Genomic DNA, 19,095 nt, shown 5'->3' with positions numbered 1-19,095 from the left:
CACTGAGCCAAACTGGTTAGGGCAGTAGATAAATTTTAGTGTTTCCAACATTAATATTCCACAACTTCAATGTTTGCCCTAACATTCATGGTTCCCAGTTATGTGAGATGTTTGTAACACCCTTTATAAAGCTTCTAAATTCAAAATACTGTTAATTTGTAAGGACACTCACTCTCACATTTGGTAAAATACTTTTCCTTCTTCCTTGTGGCTAGATGCAAATTTTTTATGTAATTGCACAAACAAATGCTTTGGAACAGACAGCCCAATCTGAAGCATTATAAGCCTCAAATCTTCAATGTCACAAACTATTCATTTGTCTACATTTCTGCCATAATTATTCTTTGTCACAGCTAGAAACATTTAGCCAAATATTGTGTCATTATCTTTTAAAACATGTTTTTATTGATTTTAGAGAGAGGGAGAGGTAGAGAGAGAGAAACATCAATGAGATAAACATCGATTGGCTGCCTCCTGCACACTCCCTACTAAGGATCGAGCCTGAAACCCAGGCAATGTACCCTGACCAGGAATTGAACCAGGGACCTCTTGGCCAGGCTACTGTGTCATTACCTTAACCACTTCATTTCACACAATTCTTAAAATATAAAAGGCCACTAACTGCATTTTGGCTCACTTTGTCCTTCTGTAGTGAAATGAAAGTTACTTTGTTTCTCAAGCAATAAAAATTTACTTATTTTTAAATCCTCACTTAAGGATATTTTTCCATTGATTTTTAGAGAGAGTGGAAGGGAGAGGGAGAGACAGAGAGAAATGTCAATCGGTTGCCTCCCGCATGCACCCCGACCAGGGCCAGGAGCCTGCAACTGAGGTACGAGCCCTTGACTGAAACCGAACCTGGGACCCTTCAGTCCGCAGGGTGACACTCTATCCACTGAGCCAAACCCGCCAGGGTTCATGCTTTAAAAATTAAATCACTTTGTCAACTTTAAGTTGTGGAAATGCCAAATGAAAAACCCTGTTTTTCAATGGAGCTAATAATGCAATTCTCCTGCAGTGACATAAAAAAACACACCCTCACCCAGCCAGTGTGGCTCAGTGGTTGAGTATTGACCTATGAACCAGGAAGTCATGGCTCTATTCCCCGTCAGGGCACATGCCTGGTTTTGGCCTCAGTCCATAGTGGGGGGCCTGCAGCAGGGTCCTTCAATGATTCTCCCTTCCTCTGAAAAAACAAACAAACCTCAAAAGTGTGGCTTAGGTATAACCAGGAAGAAGAACTAGAGGAAGATTTCAACAGTGGCAACTTAAAAACCCTGAAATGAATTTAACTTTCTGTTGTCAAGAGAACTCAAAAAGAATCTGGAGGCTTTGGCTAGAAATAAATGATAAGGATTTTTTTCAAGGATCTTAGGAGTTCCAAAATGTGGAACACAGGTGGGCAAAACCCCAGAAGTATTCCAAAAAAGAAAGAAAAGTTTTCTTACAGAAAAAAGCGCACTCTTGAGAATTACCAGTCCTGCATTCTTAGCCCTAGGATTGGTCTAGGGCAGTTATCAGTCAGTCGGTCAGGTGTCCTGGACAATGGACACCAGGTCTGGTTGGGTCCCATACATAGTCTGGATATGTGAGTCCTTCAGGGAGGTAATCAGAGGGCTGTCTGGAGGTCTGGTGTACGTCCAGATGTACAGTAAGGCATTGACCCAAGACTGAAAAGTTCAAAAAGTTTGAGTTCCTAGGCTAGTTAGAACAAGAATGGAAACTTTCCTCATGCTTCAACCTTCCTAAAGTTAATAATTTTTAGCAGCTTGGTTAAAGTGACCCCAGTTTCTATATTCCCTATCTTCATTCTTTCCTCACTGTGTAGCCCCAGGAAGCGGAGCAGCAGCAAAGCAGTAACCAAAGTTATAGGAACAGGAATATGGGCTGTAAACGAAATACACCAATTTGTCTGAATGCTGAGTCCGCTTTCTCAGGACCACGTGCCTGAACGTTGTAAAGCAGAGTGACCGAGGGTGAGGGGTGTTACTGGCGACTCAATGGCCTTCCCACAGGGACCCAGAATTAACAAGATGAAACCCGTGAACGCAACCTAGCTGGCGGCCCAGAGGCGAGAGAAGCAGGTAGGTAGCCCGGGTCCCCGCTTCCCTTCTCATGGGGACCGAGAGCCTTGGCTAAGGAGAAGGAACGGCTTTTCTGCTGGGTGTCAGCGGCCCGCGGTGTGAACGCATCCGGACGCCGCCTTCCGCAGGGCCCGCCCCAGCGCGCGCTGCGGTCGCGGGATGAAGGCCAGGCCGCCGGGCGCACGTTCTAGGGCCCGGGGGACGCACCTCGAGATCCCGTTCACAGAAGGTTCCCCCGCGCAGAGCGCGGCGTGGACAAGGGACGGAAGAGACGGCGGAGGTCCGCGCGGCGCCGGGGACTCAGGGTCAGTGACAAGGCGCCGCGGGACCAGCAGCGGGCGCCCAGTACTGGACCCTGTTCCTCAGTCCCATTCCGGACCCATTCCCCGCCCCGCCCCAGCCGCCCGTCTCCACCCCTATCGGTCCTCAGCGCGGCGCCCGACGCCCGACCGTCCTCGCTCCGCCTCCCTGCCTCCATCATCGCCTGGAGCCGCCTGGGGAGCGCGAGGGGCGAGCCGTCCGTCGATTGGCCGGCCGCGGCGCCGCTCCCAGAATGCACCGGATGGCGCGTCATTGAAGAGAGACCATGATGGCGGCGGCACTTGGGCCCCCAGAAGTGATCTCGCAGCTGGAGAACGCGGCCAAAGTTCTCATGGTGAGCGCGCCGCCCCGCCCCAGCCTCCGCGCTACCCTCCACCCCTTGGCCCCGCCGCGCCCGCCCGACCGCCTGGGAGCCCGCGAGGGAGGCGGCGTGGCGGCGTAGCACAGGAGTCTCGCGCGGCTGTCCTGCTGCTGGACCCCCATCCTGGGGCTGTCTGTCCCGGGGACGTGCAGTTGCCGGACTGGGCTTCCCGAGCCGCGCGCGGGGTTCCCCCAAACTGCGCGCAGCGTGGGTGGGGAGCCGGGCGCTGGGCCTTGAGCGCCGCCGGGATGTGGGGGCCGGAGGGAGGAAGAAAGGCTCGGCCCGGCCCCGCGCTGTTGGCACCCCCGCGCCCGGCAGCCTCGTGCTCCCAAGTGCATCCCTGGCCTGCAGACGCCTCGGGGCCCCCGCAGCGCCGGCACGTGGTAGGGCGGCCGCGGGAGGGAGGCGACTCTTTGGGACCAAGGTCATTGGGGCCAAACGTTTTTCCGGTTCGCTCCTTGGGTCGCGCGTCCACTTTATTCTGACTCTACGTTACAGGGAATTTGGGAAGTTTAAGGATTAAAAAGGATAAGCTGTATTCCTTTACTCGGTAAACTGTATTTGCTGGTTCAGTTTTGTTTTTTATTTATTTTTTACTTTTCAAAACTTTTCATTGATTTTAAAGTGAAGGAGAGAGAGAGAGAGAGAGAGAAGGAAAGATTTGTTCCACTTATTGATTGGTTGATTCTTGTATGTTCTGTTACCGGGATCCAAACGGAAACCGTGCTGTACACCACGCTATAACTGAGCTACCTGGCCATGGCTCAGTTTTGTTTTTTAAATGACGTCCGTGTTTGTAGATTTTTATTTTTATTTTTGGAATTTTGAGGCTCATTTGACTCCTTATTTGATTCAGCTTTTCTAAGAATTGAATGCAGTCAGGTTTGTTATCCTTTTGGACTTCTATTTTGTCTTATTGATGAGAGAGAGAGAGAGAGAGAGAGAGAGAGAGAGAGAGAGAGAGAGAGAGAAAGAAAGAGAGAGAAACATAATTTGTTGTTCCACCCATTTATGCATTCATTGGTTGATTCTTGTGTGTGCCCTGACCCTGGGATCCAACCCGAAACCTTGGCATATCTGGGTATCTGGACAATGCTTTAATCAACTGAGATACCCGGCCAGGGCTGGACTATTTTTTTTTTTCTTTGCCTTTTGGTTCTGTGTTTGGGTTATGTGTTCGGACAACACATTTAAAAACATTTGACCTAATTCTAGCACAGCTTGTAGTTTCATTTACCAAGATTTGTATTCCCATACAACACCAGATAGGTCATGAAATTGAGAAGTTTAATAAAAAGGAAAGATTTACTTGCTTCAATCTGAGCAAAGTTAAATGAATCATTTGGTCACAAGACTGAGTAGATAACGTTTTCAGATTCTTGCTAGTAAGTCCAGAAAAAGCTACCTAGTCTCCTCTGTAATAGGAAAAAAAATTGATTTCCATTCTCATAGGGTCGTAAAGGAGGCAGCTTCAGTGATTCTCATCATTGATGTTTCTCTCCCTTCATCTCTGAAGTCAATAAAAAAATATATTAAAAAAATAGAAAAAATTGATTTCAGAGAAGAGAGAGAGAGTGATAGAAACATCAGTGAGAGAGAATCATTGATCGACTGCCTCCTTGCATGCTCCCTACTAAGGATGGAGCCCGAAACCTGGTCATGTGCCTTGACTGGGAATGAACCGATGACCTGGTTCATAGGTCCATGTTCAACCATTGAGCAACACCAGTGGGGCACTAGTCTCCTTTCTACTAAAAGGTTTTTAAGGTTCCTTACATAGAGAATTTCCTGAAATACTGGTTAGTTTTCTAGGAGCTCCATTTTCATTAGCCTCTGGAAGGAGTATGTAAACCCCAAACCTTCTCCGCTTCGCTTCGCTTCGCTTCTCTCGTCTCTCGTCTCTCGTCTCTCGTCTCTCGTCTCTCGTCTCTCGTCTCTCGTCTCTCGTCTCTCGTCTCTCGTCTCTCGTCTCTCGTCTCTCGTCTCTCGTCTCTCTTCTCTCTTCTCTCTTCTCTCTTCTCTCTTCTCTCTTCTCTCTTCTCTCTTCTCTCTTCTCTCTTCTCTCTTCTCTCTTCTCTCTTCTCTTTCATGGATAAGAGAACATGAGTGTCCATCATTGGCCTGTATATTTGGATTTGTGCTTGCCTATGCTTTTCCTCTTTGGCAAAGCTGGTTTTGTCACTTATGAAGGGTAGCTTAGAATAGTCATAAATGATGTTTATTGAGTGCATACTACATGCCAGATACTGTGCTCGATGCTTTACATACTTAGTACTTCTTGCAATAGCTTTACAAGATTGAGAGAGAGTTTACATGGCCTGGATTACATAATTACTGAGCCACTGAATTTGGTCTATAGTTGAGACCTACCTGGCTCTAAAGCTGGATTTCTTTCTACTCTACCTCACCACTTCATACATACGTCTAATAGGTAGCCGTTTACACTTTTAATCTTTCCAGGGAAGAGTATGGGAAAAAATGTTACTGAAAATAGAAGATACTGTTTTAGAAATTTCTGTTTACTATTAAAAAATGTATATTTCTCAGTTATGATAGCAGCATTTCAATTTATTAATAATAGCTCACATTTATTAAGTGTTTACTGCGTATGAGGCACTATGCCAAGCACTTTGCATGTTTTACCTCAGTAGTTTTATGAGTTATTTCTATTTTCATTTTATAGACCAGGGATGGGCAAACTTTTTGCCACAATGGGTTCTTAAACTGGACCAGAGGGCCGGAACAAAAGCATGGATGGAGTGTTTGTGTGAACTAATATAAATTCAAAGTAAACATCATTACATAAAAGGGTACGGTCTTTTTTTTTTTTTTTTTTTAGTTTTATTCATTTCAAACGGGCGGATCCGGCCCACGGGCCGTAGTTTGCCCACGGCTGTTATAGACTAAGGGATTCAAACATGTAGATGCTAAGTAATGGACTTAAATTTGCAAGGGAAGTGGTAGAGCAAGGACTCCAGTTCAGGTCTGTCTGTTACCAGTCTGTGGTTCTTAACCTATAGGGTAGTGGGACTAGAAAGCAGGAACATTAATTCATTTGGGGGTAGCTAAGATTTGTTAAATGCCCTTCATTTATTAAGCATTAGAATATGAAAAAGGAGAATGGGTGGGTTTTTTTCATTTATCCACCTCTGGGTCAGATAGGTATCTATCTGAAGAAACCTTGTTTACAGACATTTGTTATATATTATAGCTCTTAATATGTTTTGGGATTCAAAGTAAGTAATGATGTCTTTCACAGTATTTTTGCTTAGTTTTTTCTTTTGGTATATTTCATGAAAATCAGAAGTTTTAATGTGTAGAACAATCCCCAGACATCTTTTCATCCAAGTCTTAGGAAGTCCATGATGGATATCAAAAAAAATGTAAGAAAATTTTGGGGTACAAACATACATTTGTGGTAATAGGTTCTGTAGCTTTTTATCAGCTTCTCTCAGGAAATAGAGACCCCAAAATATGCTAGTCTAAGCATTCTCCCTTCCATTCTACAGATGGGGAAACTGAGGTTCAAAGAGGTAGAAGTGACTTGCCAAAGGTAGGTCACAGAACATACTAGTGATAAGACTGATCCAGAATGAAGAGCACCAGACTCCCATTTCAGAACCATGTTCCTTCTCAGAGTCCACATATTATAATACCATAAATGTTACATTTTATCATTTGATGAGAAATTTCAAAATATATTTTTGGATATCGCAGTTGGTTGACTGTCAGCAATTATATTCATTCCTATTTAGGTTATTGGATAAGCTGCCAAATAAAGTGGTGTGTTAGCCTTTAGGATGTTTATGATAATTGCGAATTTTATAGGTCTCAACATGAGCAATTACCCCCCACCCCCCAAAAAAGTAGCAATGGAATATTTTCTGTAGATGCTTATATATACTACTTAATCTTCTGATTCAAGGCAGTGAGGTTACTTGTTAGAAAATAAATTTGAAGGTGAACAAACTAGAGCAAGGAAAGATGTTGTAAATTAATAAGAGTATGCAAGTGAAATTATCTACTGTGAAAATTGTGCAAATAGAACATTTAAATAGAGCCCCCAAATTTATTTTTTTAAATTTATTTTCTAAAACTCTTTATTGTTGAAAGTATTACATATGTCCCTCTTTTTCCCCATTAACCCCCTTTTATCACACCTCGGACCCCCTCCCCTGGCCGTCACCACCCTATTGTCTATATCCATGTGTTATGCATATAAGCATGCAAGTTCTTTAGTTGATCACTTCCCATACTCCCCTGCCTTCCCTCTGAGATTTCACAGTCTGCTATTTGCTTCAATGTTCATCAGTTTATTTTGTTCATTAGATTCCACATATAAGCAAGATCATGTGATACTTGCCTTTCTCTGACTGGCTTATGTCGCTTAGCATAATAATTTCCAGCTCCCTCCTTGCTGTCTCAAATGGTAAGAGACCCTTCTTTTTTACTGCTGCATAGTATTCCATGGTGTAAATGTACCACAGCTCTTAAACATTTTTATTTTATGTTTTCTTTCAGACAGAAAGGGAGAAGGAGAGAGAGATAAAAACATAAATGATGACACAGAATCATTGATTGGCTGCCTGTTGCATGCCCCAAACTGGGGATTGAGCCCACAACCTGGGCCTGTACCCTGACTGGAATAGAACCGTGACCTTGTACATAGGTTGATGCTCAACCATTGAGCCATGCCAGCTGAGCTATTTTTTTTTTTTTATTTAAAAAATATGTTTATTGTTGAGAGTATTACAGATGTCCCCCTTTTTTCCCACCGTTGCTCCCTCTACCCAGTTCCCAACCAACTAGGCCTTCACCACCCTATTTTCCATGTCCATAGATAATGCATGCATATATATATATATATATATATATATATATATATATATATGACCTTTGGTTGATCTCTTCCTGCCATCAACCCCTCTTCTTTCTGAGATTTGTCAGTCTGTTCTATGTTTCCACGCCTCTAGTTCTATTTTATTCATTGTTTTTTCCCCCCATAAGATTTCTTGTTTATTTTGATTTTTAGATTGAATTATTGGTAGATATGTATTTATTGCCATTTTATTGTTCATATTTTTTCTTCTACTTCTTTTTTCTCTCTTCCTCCTCCTCCTTCTTTTCCTCCTCCCCCTCCCCCTCCCCCTCCCTTCCTCCTCCTCTTTCTCTCCCTCCTCCTCTTATTCCTCCTCCTCCTCCTCCTTCAAAAATAACTTCCACCATTTCACGTAATATTGGTTTGGTGATTAGCTTTTTCTTGTTTGAAGTTCTTTATCTGACCTTCAGTCTAAATAATAGCTTTGCTGGGTAGAGTAATCTTGGTTGTAGGTCATTGCTATTCATCACTTTGAGTATTTCTTGCCAATCCTTTCTGGCCTGCAAAGTTTCTGTTGAGAAATCAGCTGACAGTCATATGGGCGCTCCCTTGTAGGTAAGGAACTGCTTTTCTCTTTCTGCTTTTAAGATTCTCTCTTTGTCTTTATTTTTTATTTTTTTTAAAATATATTTTATTGATTTTTTACAGAGAGGAAGGGAGAGAGATAGAGAGTTAGAAACATCGATGAGAGAGAAACATCTATCAGCCGCCTCCTGCACATCTCCCACTGGGGATGTGCCCGCAACCAAGGTACATGCCCTTGACCGGAATCGAACCCGGGACCTTTCAGTCCGCAGGCTGACGCTCTATCCACTGAGCCAAACCGGTTTTGGCACTCTCTTTGTCTTTAATCCTTGGCATTTTAATTATGATGTGTCTTGGTGTGGGCCTCTTTGGGTTCCTCTTGTTTGGGACTCTGTGCTTCCTGGACTTGTGAGTTTATTTCTGTTACCAGGCAGGGGAAGTTTTCTGTCATTATTTCTTCAAATAGGTTTTTAATATCTTGCTCTCTCTCTTTTCCTTCTGGCACCCCTATAATGCAAACTTTGGTATGTTTGAAGTTGTCCAGAGGTTCCTTACACTATCTTCATATTTTTGGATTCTTTTATCTTTTTGCTTTTTGGATTGGGTGTTTTTTGCTTCCTTGTATTCCAAATCGTTCATCTGATTCTCAGAATCCTCTACTATACTATTGAATTCCTGTAAATTCTTCTTTATTTCAGTTAGTGTAGGCTTAATAATCTCTTTGAAATTCTAAGATCCTTGAAAGTCTCACTAAGTCCCTTGACGCTCTCATTAAGTCCCTTGAAGCTCTCATTAAGATTCTTGAGTAACCTTACTACCATGATGTTGAACTGTATCCAGTAGTTTGCTTTCTTCCATTTCTAACATGTTTTTTTGTCTCCTCATTTTGGCTGCTTCCCTGTGTTTGTTTCCATGTATTAGGTAGAGCAGTTATGTCTCCTGGAGTTGGTAGAGTGGCCCTGTATAGTAGGTGTCCTGTCAGGCCCAGTGGCTCAGTCTCCCTAGTCATCTGAGCTGGGCACTCTAGGTGTGCCCCTTTGTGAGCTGTATGCAAAGTCTTGTAGTTGAGCCTTGATTGCTGTTGGCATCACGGGGAGGAATTGACCTCCAGACCAGTTGGCTGTGAGGACCAGCTGTGATTGTAGTGGAAGAGTTGCTGTGCAGGAGATAACCCTGTGGATTAGGACTTCCTTCAGTGGGGCTTCGGTGCTCACTGAGTCTGCCCCTTGAGTGTGTTGCTTGTGGATGTGTAGAGTTGTAATCTGTTATGGTCTGATGCTGTCCACCAGGTGTACTGGCTCTAGGGCAGCCGTGGGCAAACTACGGCCCACGGGCCGGATCCGGCCTGTTCGGCTCTTCTGTCCGGCCCACAGAGCCGAAAGAGCGGAGGGTTCTCTTGCTCTCCCCTCCACTCCTTCACCAGCAGCAGTGTTAACATGGCAACGTCGGGAAACACGGCCGCAGCTCCTTCTTCTGAGTCCAGTTTAAGAACCCATTGTGGCCCTCGAGTCAAAAAGTTTGCCCACCCCTGCTCTAGGGCCTTCACAGAGATGCAAAGTGTTTTACCTCCTTGGTTAAGTTTATTCCTAAGTATCTTAATTTTTTTTTGTTGCAATGGTAAATGGGATTATTTGTTTAGTTTCTCCTTCTGAGAACTCATTATTGGTGTATAAAAAAGCTATCGAATTTTGGGCATTGATTTTGTGTCCTGCTACATTGCCAAAATCATTTGTTAAACCCAGTAGTTTTTTGGTGGAGTCTTTAGGGTTTTCTATATATAACTAGAGGCCTGGCGCATGAATTCGTGCACAGGTAGGGTCCCATGGAGGGTTGGGAGGGGCGGGATGCCATTTGCCCTCTGGGCGGGCTTTGGGACGCCCTTGCCGGTCCCGGGATCTGGATCTGTCCTGCTGATGTTTGCGCTGGTTGTTGGGAACCACCTGGCAGCCGCTTTTATATCCTTTCTTCCTTGTGGAGCGTTTTTAAGGAGGGGAGGCGGCTGCGGTGCTGGGGCCCTTCTTCCAGGAGGCCGGTGGTGCTGTTGGGATCATGCCGGTGACGCCGGTCTGGTCCGTCAATTCCTGGCCCGTTCTCCAGAGATTGGACCTGCAGGACTACTGAGGGAGTGAGTGGTTACCGCCAGGCTATTGGGCTGCTGGCATGGGTGTGTCAGCTGGGCAGTGCTCCCGCTGTGGAAGTGCACTTACCACCAGGGAGCAGCTCCTGCATTGAGCGTCTGTCCCCTGATGGTCAGTGTGTGTCATAGTGACCAGTTGACTGGTCATTTCAGTCATTTGGTCGTAATAGTCACTTAGACTTTTTATATATAGAGATACCATGTCTGTGAATAATAAAAGTTTTACTTCCTCCTTTCCAATTTGGATGCCTTTTATTTCATCTTTTTTCCCCCAAATATATTTTTACTGATTTCAGAGGAAGGAAGAGGGGGAGAGAGAGAGAGAGCAATACCAATGATGAGAAAGAATAATTGATCGGCTCCTTCCTGCACGCCCGCTACTGGGGTTTGAGCCTGCAACCCAGGCATGTGCTTTTGACTGGAATCGAACCTGGGACTCTTCAGTCCACAGACCGACGCTCTGTCCACTGAGCCAAACTGGCTAGGACTATTTCTTGTCTGATTGCTGTAGCTAGCATTTCCACTACTATGTTGAATGAGAGTGGTGAAAGTGGACATCCCTGTTCTTAGGGGAAATGGTTTTAGTTTTTGCTTATTGAGTGTGATGTTGGTTGTATATTTGTCATGTATGGCCTTTATTATGTTGAGATAGGCTCCTTCTATTCCCACTTTGCTGAGAGTTTTTTTTATCAAAACTGAGTGTTGGATTTTGTTGAATGCTTTTTCTGTGTCTATGGATATGATCATGTGATTTTTGTCTTTGTGTTTATGTGATGTATCACGTTTATTGGCTTGAGAATATTATGTCAGCCTTGCATCCCTGGAATGAATCCCACTTGGTCATGGTGTATGATCTTTTTAATATATTACTGGATCCAATTTGCTAATATTTTGTTGAGTATTTTAGCATCTATGTTCATCAGAGATATTTGGCCTGTTCTCTTTCTTTGTAGAGTCTGGTTTTGGATAATGCTGGCCTCATAAAAAGAGCATGGGAGTGTTCTTACTCTTGGATTTTTTGGAATAGTTTGAGGAGTATAGGTGTTAGTTCTTCTCTGAATGTTTGGTAAAACTCCCCTGTGAAGCCTTCTGGACCTGGGCTTTTGTTTGCTGGGAATTTTTTTTATTCCTGCTTCAATTTCATTAGTTGTTATTGGTCTATTCAGGTTTTCTGATTCTCCTTGATTCAGTTTTGGGAGACTCTATTTTTCTAGGAATTTGTCCATTTCATCCACGTTGTCCAGCTTGTTGGCATATAGTTGTTCATAGTACAAGGAAGCAAAAAACACCCAATCCGAAAAGCAAAAGGATAAAAGAATCCAAAAATATGAAGATAGTGTAAGGAACCTCTGGGACGACTTTAAACATACCAAAGTTTGCATTATAGGGATGCCAAAGGAGAAGAGAGAGAGCAAGATATTAAAATCCTATTTGGAGAAATGTGCAGAAATGTACATAGGGGATAGTAGAAGTTCTTTAATTTCCTATTCCCTCTCTTCTGAGGTGTCTTTGTTCAGTAACCATTGTGAAAACGTCTTTAGAATATAAGAACATCCATACATCTTATTTTTAAAGCATATATATATATATATATATATATATGGATTTCAGAGAGGAAGAATGAAGGGAGAAACATAAGTGATGAGAGCGAATCATTGATTGGCTGCCTCCTTCACGCCCCGCACTGGGGATTGAGCCTGCAACTCCCACATGAGACCTGACCAGGAATGGAACTGTGACTTTTGGTTCATAGATTGATCCTCAACCACTGAACCACACTGGCTGGGCCATACATCATTTTTTAAAATGTTTTTTTCATAAATGAGATTGTATATTTCACGTTCTTTACTTTTCCATGTTCACTTTATTGTGGATGAGTTTTGAAGGAAGTTTGTTTTCATTGCGTGTTTTTTGTTGAATAGATAAAAATGTAGAATGTGCTTTGGTTTTAGAGACACCGTAATGGAAAAGATTAGTATTCTTTTAGTATTTATATTGCACCTGTTTGAACTGGAAATCCAAAGAGTGCTTTATTTATTGTCTTTAATTTTCTTGGCTTTGTTCTCCTGGTCCCTTACGCTGTTAGGGATTGTCCTTAGTGAGTTATGATATAAGATATTTATTGTACAGCAAGTATGCTGATACTTTATAGGAAAGTAATTGCATATTGGTTTTAAAACCAGCGTAGATTTTTAAAAATTTATTTATTGACTAAAGTTTTACATGTCTCCTTTTTCACTATTTGACGCCCCCAGAGTAGCTTTTAATAGATCTAATTGCATCTTTGATGAAATTGATTTTTGACTTTCATAATTTTGATTGTAATAAAACTTTATTAATGTTTTGAAAGCATCTGCAAAATTGTGCTATAAAAATTTGTATCATATTATTTGATCCTCACATTAATCTTGGGAAGTAAATGGAAGAGATATTCTTAAAACAAAAATTAGAAAATCAGATTTAGCGATGGTTCATGATTAGCCTTTGGTCATATAGCTGGTTTGGTTTTGGAATTCAGTCTCTGGCCACATGTTCGTTCTTGAGCATTTCTTCAGGAAAGCATGATGCTATATTTGCTGAGGAGATAGGAGAAAGAACTTGTTTTTAAGATGGCATAGTCCAGTGGTCGGCAAACTCATTAGTCAACAGAGCGAAATATCAACAGTACAAGGATTGAAATTTCTTTTGAGAGCCAAATTTTTTAAACTTAAACTATATAGGTAGGTACATTGTTATTAACTTAATTAGGGTACTCCTAAGCTGGCCTTTGCTAAAAATGTCCTCAGTCTGATTGAGGTATGTTCACTGAGGTCGACCCTTTCCAACTCTCCCATTCACACTCGTCTTGTATACTTGTTTTGTCTATCTCCTTTCCGAAAACCGACTTCTGCGCATGGGCCACAAAGTTTCAATCGCACTGTACATGCGCGCCCGCACGTGGTATTTTGTGGAAGAGCCACGCTCCAGGGGCCAAACAGCTGCATGTGGCTCGGGAGCCGCAGTTTGCGACCACTGGCATAGTCTGATGTGGGAGAAAGGCAAAACTCCTAGCAGTTTCTAGTTAATTTATAATTACAAGTGTATCGTAAGAGTACAGAGGAGGTACCTCTATCTCAAAATGAGGTGAGAACCTAGAAATGGCATCTCGGAACAGGTGATTCTTTAGGTGAGTCATGAAGAGCAAATTGGTGTTTTCTAGTTGGATATCCCAGGCATCCCAGCTAGAGGATCTATTTGTATGAAGGTCTGGCAAAATCAAATGCAGTGTGTTTGAGGAGTATTTGAGTATTTATCTAGTAGAATTTCCTGATCTCCTGCTTTGTATAAGATACAATGCTTTTATTTTTTTGCAATCAATAATGCACATGTAAAATTAAGAGTTTTGATTATAGCATTTACTTTTCTTATTGGAAGTTGCATTTTATTCAATAAACATTTTTATTTATTTTAACCTTGTCTTTTAATCTCTTCTGTGGCACTAGATATTAGAAAACTGGCATTAATAGAATTCTTTTTCTCAAAAAACCTAGTTAGTGGGAAATTTTTATTTAACACTAGATTGCCCAAGGAAGTCATTTTGACTGCTTTTTAATTTCAATTAGAAAAACCATTATGTATATAAGGACACAATGTCTTAGAATTTTGTGACTTTTTGTACAACATATAAATGCGTTTATTAATAATTGTAGTTACCTCCCCCTCCTTCATTTCCGGTATATATATATATATATATTACCTATATTGCCCAAAAGCAGTCATTTTGACTGCTTGGGGGGAAATTATGACTCTTATTATTGAATTGAGTAAATTTCTTATATGAACAGTTCAGCTCTGTATTGAAATAACAGTTTTCATTTTTTTTTCGATTACCGTCACATGATAACATACAAGTACATGATAAATTGTCGATACTTGATAAGTTGCAGTTGCTCAATAAGCTAAACTAGTACTTGTTATTCGAATCTTTATGCAGTGATACTTGTTCTAATAAGTTGTTTATTTTATTTCTTTTGTGCCCTAAATTCATGAAAGAAACGTCGAATAGAAGTGAGTTATTGGAAAAGCTAAGGAACATAAGTGAAGAGTGCTCCGATATTATTCTTTCACAATGCAGTCATTTTGACTGCTTTTGGGCAATATAGATATATGCTAAATTTCAGTCTTTCTAGTGTTAAAATTCATTTGAATTATAAATGTATTTTGCAGATGGACTTGTGTCAAACTTAGCTAATTGGAATATAGCCTTTGATCCAGAGAAGAAATGTGAAAAAACCTTTGAAATCATCCATAGATACCCTAAAAGGCAGTTTATAAAATTAAACAGCATTGTATGATTAAAAATTAAGCAAACTAGTAATTGATAAAAATGTAATTAAAATAGTTCTTTGAAACCACTAGTAGCCTGGCCAGTGTGCCTGAGTGGTTAAGTGTTGTTCACAGTTTGATTACCAGTCAGGGCACATGCCTGGGTTGCAGGATTGATCCCCAGTAGGGGGTCTGCAGAAGGTAGCCAGTCAGTGATTCTCTCATCATTGATGTTTCTTTCTCTCTCCCTTTCTCTCTGAAATCAATAAGAATGTTTTTTGTTTTTTTTTAAAGAAAGGAACCACTAGTAAATGTTGAAATTCTTTTTTAAAAATTATTTCTATTGATTTTAGAGAAAGGGAGGGAGAGGGAGACATCGATTTATTTCACTTTTTTAATGCATTAATTGGTTGTTTCTTGTATGTACCCTGATTGGGGATGAAACCCACAACCTTCGCATATCGAGATCACGTTCTAATCAATTGAGCTACACAGCCAGAGCTAAATGGTGATGTTCTTAAAGTAAAATAGGAAGTCCTATTATTCAAAACTTTTGGAGGGCCTAGCTGATACAGTAAGTGAATAAAGAGGAGTAAGTGCAAATGTTGGAAAGAAAGATGATTATTTTCAGATGATGTTTAAGAAAAAAATTCCAGCCGTAACTGGTTTGGCTCAGTGGATAGAGCGTCAGCCTGCGGGCTGAAAGGTCCCAGGTTCGATTCCGCTCAAGGGCATGTACCTTGGTTGTGGGCACATTCCCAGTGGGGGCTGTGAAGGAGGCAGCTGATCGATGTTTCTCTGTCATTGATGTTTCTAACTCTCTATCTCTCTCCCTTCCTCTCTGTAAAAAATCAGTAAAACATTTTTAAGAAAAAAAAAAGAAAGAAAAATTCCAAGGAAATTAACTAAAAAACGATTAGAACCAATAGTTCTAAATGATAGCTTTGCTGGGTAGAGTAATCTTGGTTGTAGGCCCTGGCTGTTCATCACTTTGAGTATGTCTTGCCAATCCCTTCTGGCCTGCAAAGTTTCTGTTGTTTGGTAAGGTGGCTGGATATAGGACTAATAAACCAATTGCAAAATTTCCTTTATACCAACAATGATTAGCTTAAAAATGGAAAAAAGACCTCACATTAGGAATAAAAATTGTAGGAATAAATTATAGGGTACTATTTAATAAGAAATATGCAACATTAAAAAAAAAATCCTCACCTGAGGATGTTTTTATTGATTTTTAAAGAGAAAGGAAGAAAGGGAGAGAAGGTGGGAGGGGGGAGGGAGAGAGAAAGAGAGAGATATAGAGAGAAACATTGATGAGTTGCCTCCTGTACATTCTCTGAGAATTGAACCCACAACCTTTTGCTGTGTAGGATGATGCCGCAACCGAGTGACCCAGCCAGGGTGAAACACACAACATTTTTATGAAGAACACTATACAACTTATTTGGAAAAAAAAAAATTAGAATTAAACAAGATCTGTATTTCTTAGTTCAAACTATTAATTTGGTGAAGGTGGCAGCTCCTCATTAATTTATAGATGGAATGGAATGTCAATCAAAATTCCGCTTACCTCCTCATCCTTTTTTGAGGTAGGAGGAAACTTAACTAATTAAGTAGAAAATATATCTGGAAGGATAATTATATGAGAATAACAAAGTTTTTTTAAAAAAACGAAAAGTTGGAGGGACTTGATGTATCAGTTGTTGAAATGTATTGGAAAGCAGCAATAATTGAAACATGTTGCACTGATATGGGAAGGGAATACAAAGCTGGAACATAGTAGTCCAGAATCAGAACTATGATTAGAATATTTCAAATTGTAAAGGTGTGGAGAAGCAGAGAACGCAAATGGAAGTATAAAATGCTATAAGTTTTTTGTAGGTAGTACCAAAGCCTTAAATATCTATATGCCTTCTGACTCCATCTAGTTGACTTTTAGCCATTTATTCAGTCTCTGGTATATATACGTTGCAATAGCAAAGAACTGAAACAATGTGAATGTCTAGTTGGAATAAATTGGTTAAACTGTGGTGTTCTACATAATGGAATTTTGTGGAACTTTCAAGAAATGTGGATCTTATGTAGTAATTTTGTGTTTTTTTTCTTCTTTTTAAAAAATCTTTATTGTTGAGAGTATTACAGATGTCCCCCCCCAACCCCCTTTTCCCCCTATTATCCTCCTCCACCCAGTTGCTGCCCCACTCCAGGCCTTCACCATCCTATTGTCTGTGTCCATAGGTAATGCATATCCTATCTAATAAAAGAGAAAAATGGTAATTGGCGTACGACGATACCCTTTTCATTGGCTAATCAGGGCTATATGCAAATTAACTGCCAACTAAGATTGGCAGTTAACTGCCAACAAGATGGCAGTTAATTTGCATATGTAGGCACAATGGAGGGAGGCGAAAGGGAAAGCAGGAAGAAGCCCCCTGCCACTGACAGTGATTGGAAACCCAGGGGGGAGCTAAGAGCTGCCCCCCAGCCATGATCGGAGAATCAGGTGCCTTTTCCGCCCTGGCCAGTGATAGCAGGAAGTAGGGGTGGAGCCAGCGATGGGAGCTGGGCACGGTCGAAGCTGGCAGTCCCGGGAGCTAGGGGTCCCTTGCCTGGGCCTAAAGCGAAGCCCACGATCGCGGGGCCGCTGCAGCTGCGGGTCCCCGCTGCCCGGGCCGGACGCCTAGGCCAGAGGCATTAGGCCTGGGCAGGGGCGGAGCCTGCAACCGCGGGGAGCTGGGGGTCCCCTGCCCAGGCCTGACACCTCTGCCAGAGGCCTCAGGCCTGGTCAAGGGGCCGATCTGGTGATTGGTGATCGGAGGGTGATGAGGGTCAACTCCTCTGGCAGAGGCATCAGGCCTGGGTGGGGGGCGGAGCCGGGGATTGGGGGGATATGATGGTCCCCTTGCCCAGGCCTGAAGCCTGGGTCAGAGGCGTCAGGCTTGGGCGGGGGGTGGAGCCAGCGATCAGAGGGAGATGGGGGTCCCCTGCCCAGGCATGATTCCTGGGCCAGAGGCCTCAGGCCTGGGCGGGGGCCAGAGCCAGTGATCAGGGGGAGATGGGGGTCCCCTGTCCAAGCCTGACACCTCTGGTGGAGGCGTCAGGCCTGGGCAAGGGGCCGATCCTGCGATTGGAGGGTGATGGGGGTCAACACCTGAGGGCTCCCAGTATGTGAGAGGGGGCAGGCTGGGCTGAGGGACACTCCCCCCCCCCACACACACCCAGTGCACGAATTTCGTGCACCGGGCCCCTAGTCTATATATATAAAAAGCTAATATGCTAGGTGTCCCTCTGACTGTGCAACTGGTCGCTATGACATGCACTGACCACCAGGGGGCAGACGCTCAATGCAGGAGATGCAGTGACGTGCATTGGCCATTTACAGTGGCCATTTACAAAGAAACGGCACTGCAGACCTGGTGTTGACAAAGCAACACGGCTTCCCCCAAGTGGGACACAGGTCCCTCCACCACCCTGGAGCAACACCCCACCAAATTGCAGCTGACGCTGCCAAGACCCCATGGCGCAAAATGCAGCCCACAGCCCAGCCCAGTCCTGGAAACGGTCGCTGTGGGCGCCGGGTAATGACGTCGCATAGCAACGCCCGGCTTCCTCTCCCTAGCGACTAGCCGCTTCCTTGGAGTTTCTTCAGCCCAGGAACAAGACTTGCTTTATAGCCAGGTCAAACGTTTTACACTTTAGCCAAATGTCTGTGAAGCGTTTTCCCATGCCTCATCTCATTTGATCCTCACAGAAGTCCTAGAGTAGGTAGATAGGAGACTCAGTGGAATCCTATTTTCTTTTCATTAGCTGGACAACGGAGATTTAGAAAGTTTAGAAATTTGACCTGACTGAAAAGAAGTAAGAAATGGTGAACCTTGAAAATGACTTCAGGTTTTCTCAGTGTGCAGAATATAATCAAACACTGCTGCAGTTAATATTTCACCCTTTATTCTCCCTGTGTGATCTACAATAATAATCTGCTTCGCGTTGATATTTACTGCTGTGTTGCTGACAATTACCAGAAAGAGAAGTTGGGGTGCTTCACTGGGCTGGGAAAAGTTTAGCTAAATCAGAAAGCAGGTCTAATTAAGCAAGTTTATTCTATACCTATAAAAGGCTAAGTTGACTTGCTCTAAGTTGACTTATAAAGCTATCGCTGGCGCCAATCGTACACATGTTTTAGATCTGTCATTGTCAATCATGAATTTGGTTGACACTTCTATTATAGAGAAAGGGTGAATAGCAATATTAAAATATTTCTTCTAATTAATTTCCTTTCAATGTGCACAAATTTGTGTACTGGGCCACTAGTTTGCATATAAGATCTTTGATTAATCTCTTCCCGCCGCCCCCACCACCCTTCCCTCTGAGATTCCACAGTCTGTTTCATGTTTCCATGCCTTTGATTCTATTTTGTTCATCAGTTCTTTTTGTTCATTAGATTTCTTGTTCGCTTATTTTGGTTTTTAAATTCAGTTGTTGA

At 42.6% G+C, this 19,095-nt stretch overlaps 1 protein-coding gene across 9 annotated transcripts in view; it reads left to right on the top strand.

The window, feature by feature from the left end:
• Window positions 1–2,623: 2,623 nt before the first annotated feature.
• XPO4 (exportin 4) overlaps window positions 2,624–19,095 on the top strand; it is a 160,008-nt gene continuing 143,536 nt past the window's right edge. For 7 of the 9 annotated variants that reach the window (XR_009451303.1, XR_009451304.1, XM_059684193.1 and 4 more), the window contains exon 1: window positions 2,624–2,739. Coding sequence is in view for 5 of the 9 variants with exons in the window: in XM_059684193.1 (XP_059540176.1) it covers window positions 2,671–2,739 (69 nt within the window). In the remaining 4 variants the exon portion in view is untranslated. Of the gene's footprint in view, window positions 2,740–2,801; window positions 2,974–19,095 lie in introns of those variants that run through there. The other 2 variants (XM_059684196.1, XM_059684191.1) reach the window with 2 other exon arrangements.

Source organism: Myotis daubentonii, chromosome 2 (assembly GCF_963259705.1).
Source record: "Myotis daubentonii chromosome 2, mMyoDau2.1, whole genome shotgun sequence".
NCBI lineage: Eukaryota > Metazoa > Chordata > Mammalia > Chiroptera > Vespertilionidae > Myotis > Myotis daubentonii.
The sequence above is the reverse complement of the archived record's forward strand: the minus strand, read 5'-3'. Positions and strand labels throughout refer to the sequence as shown.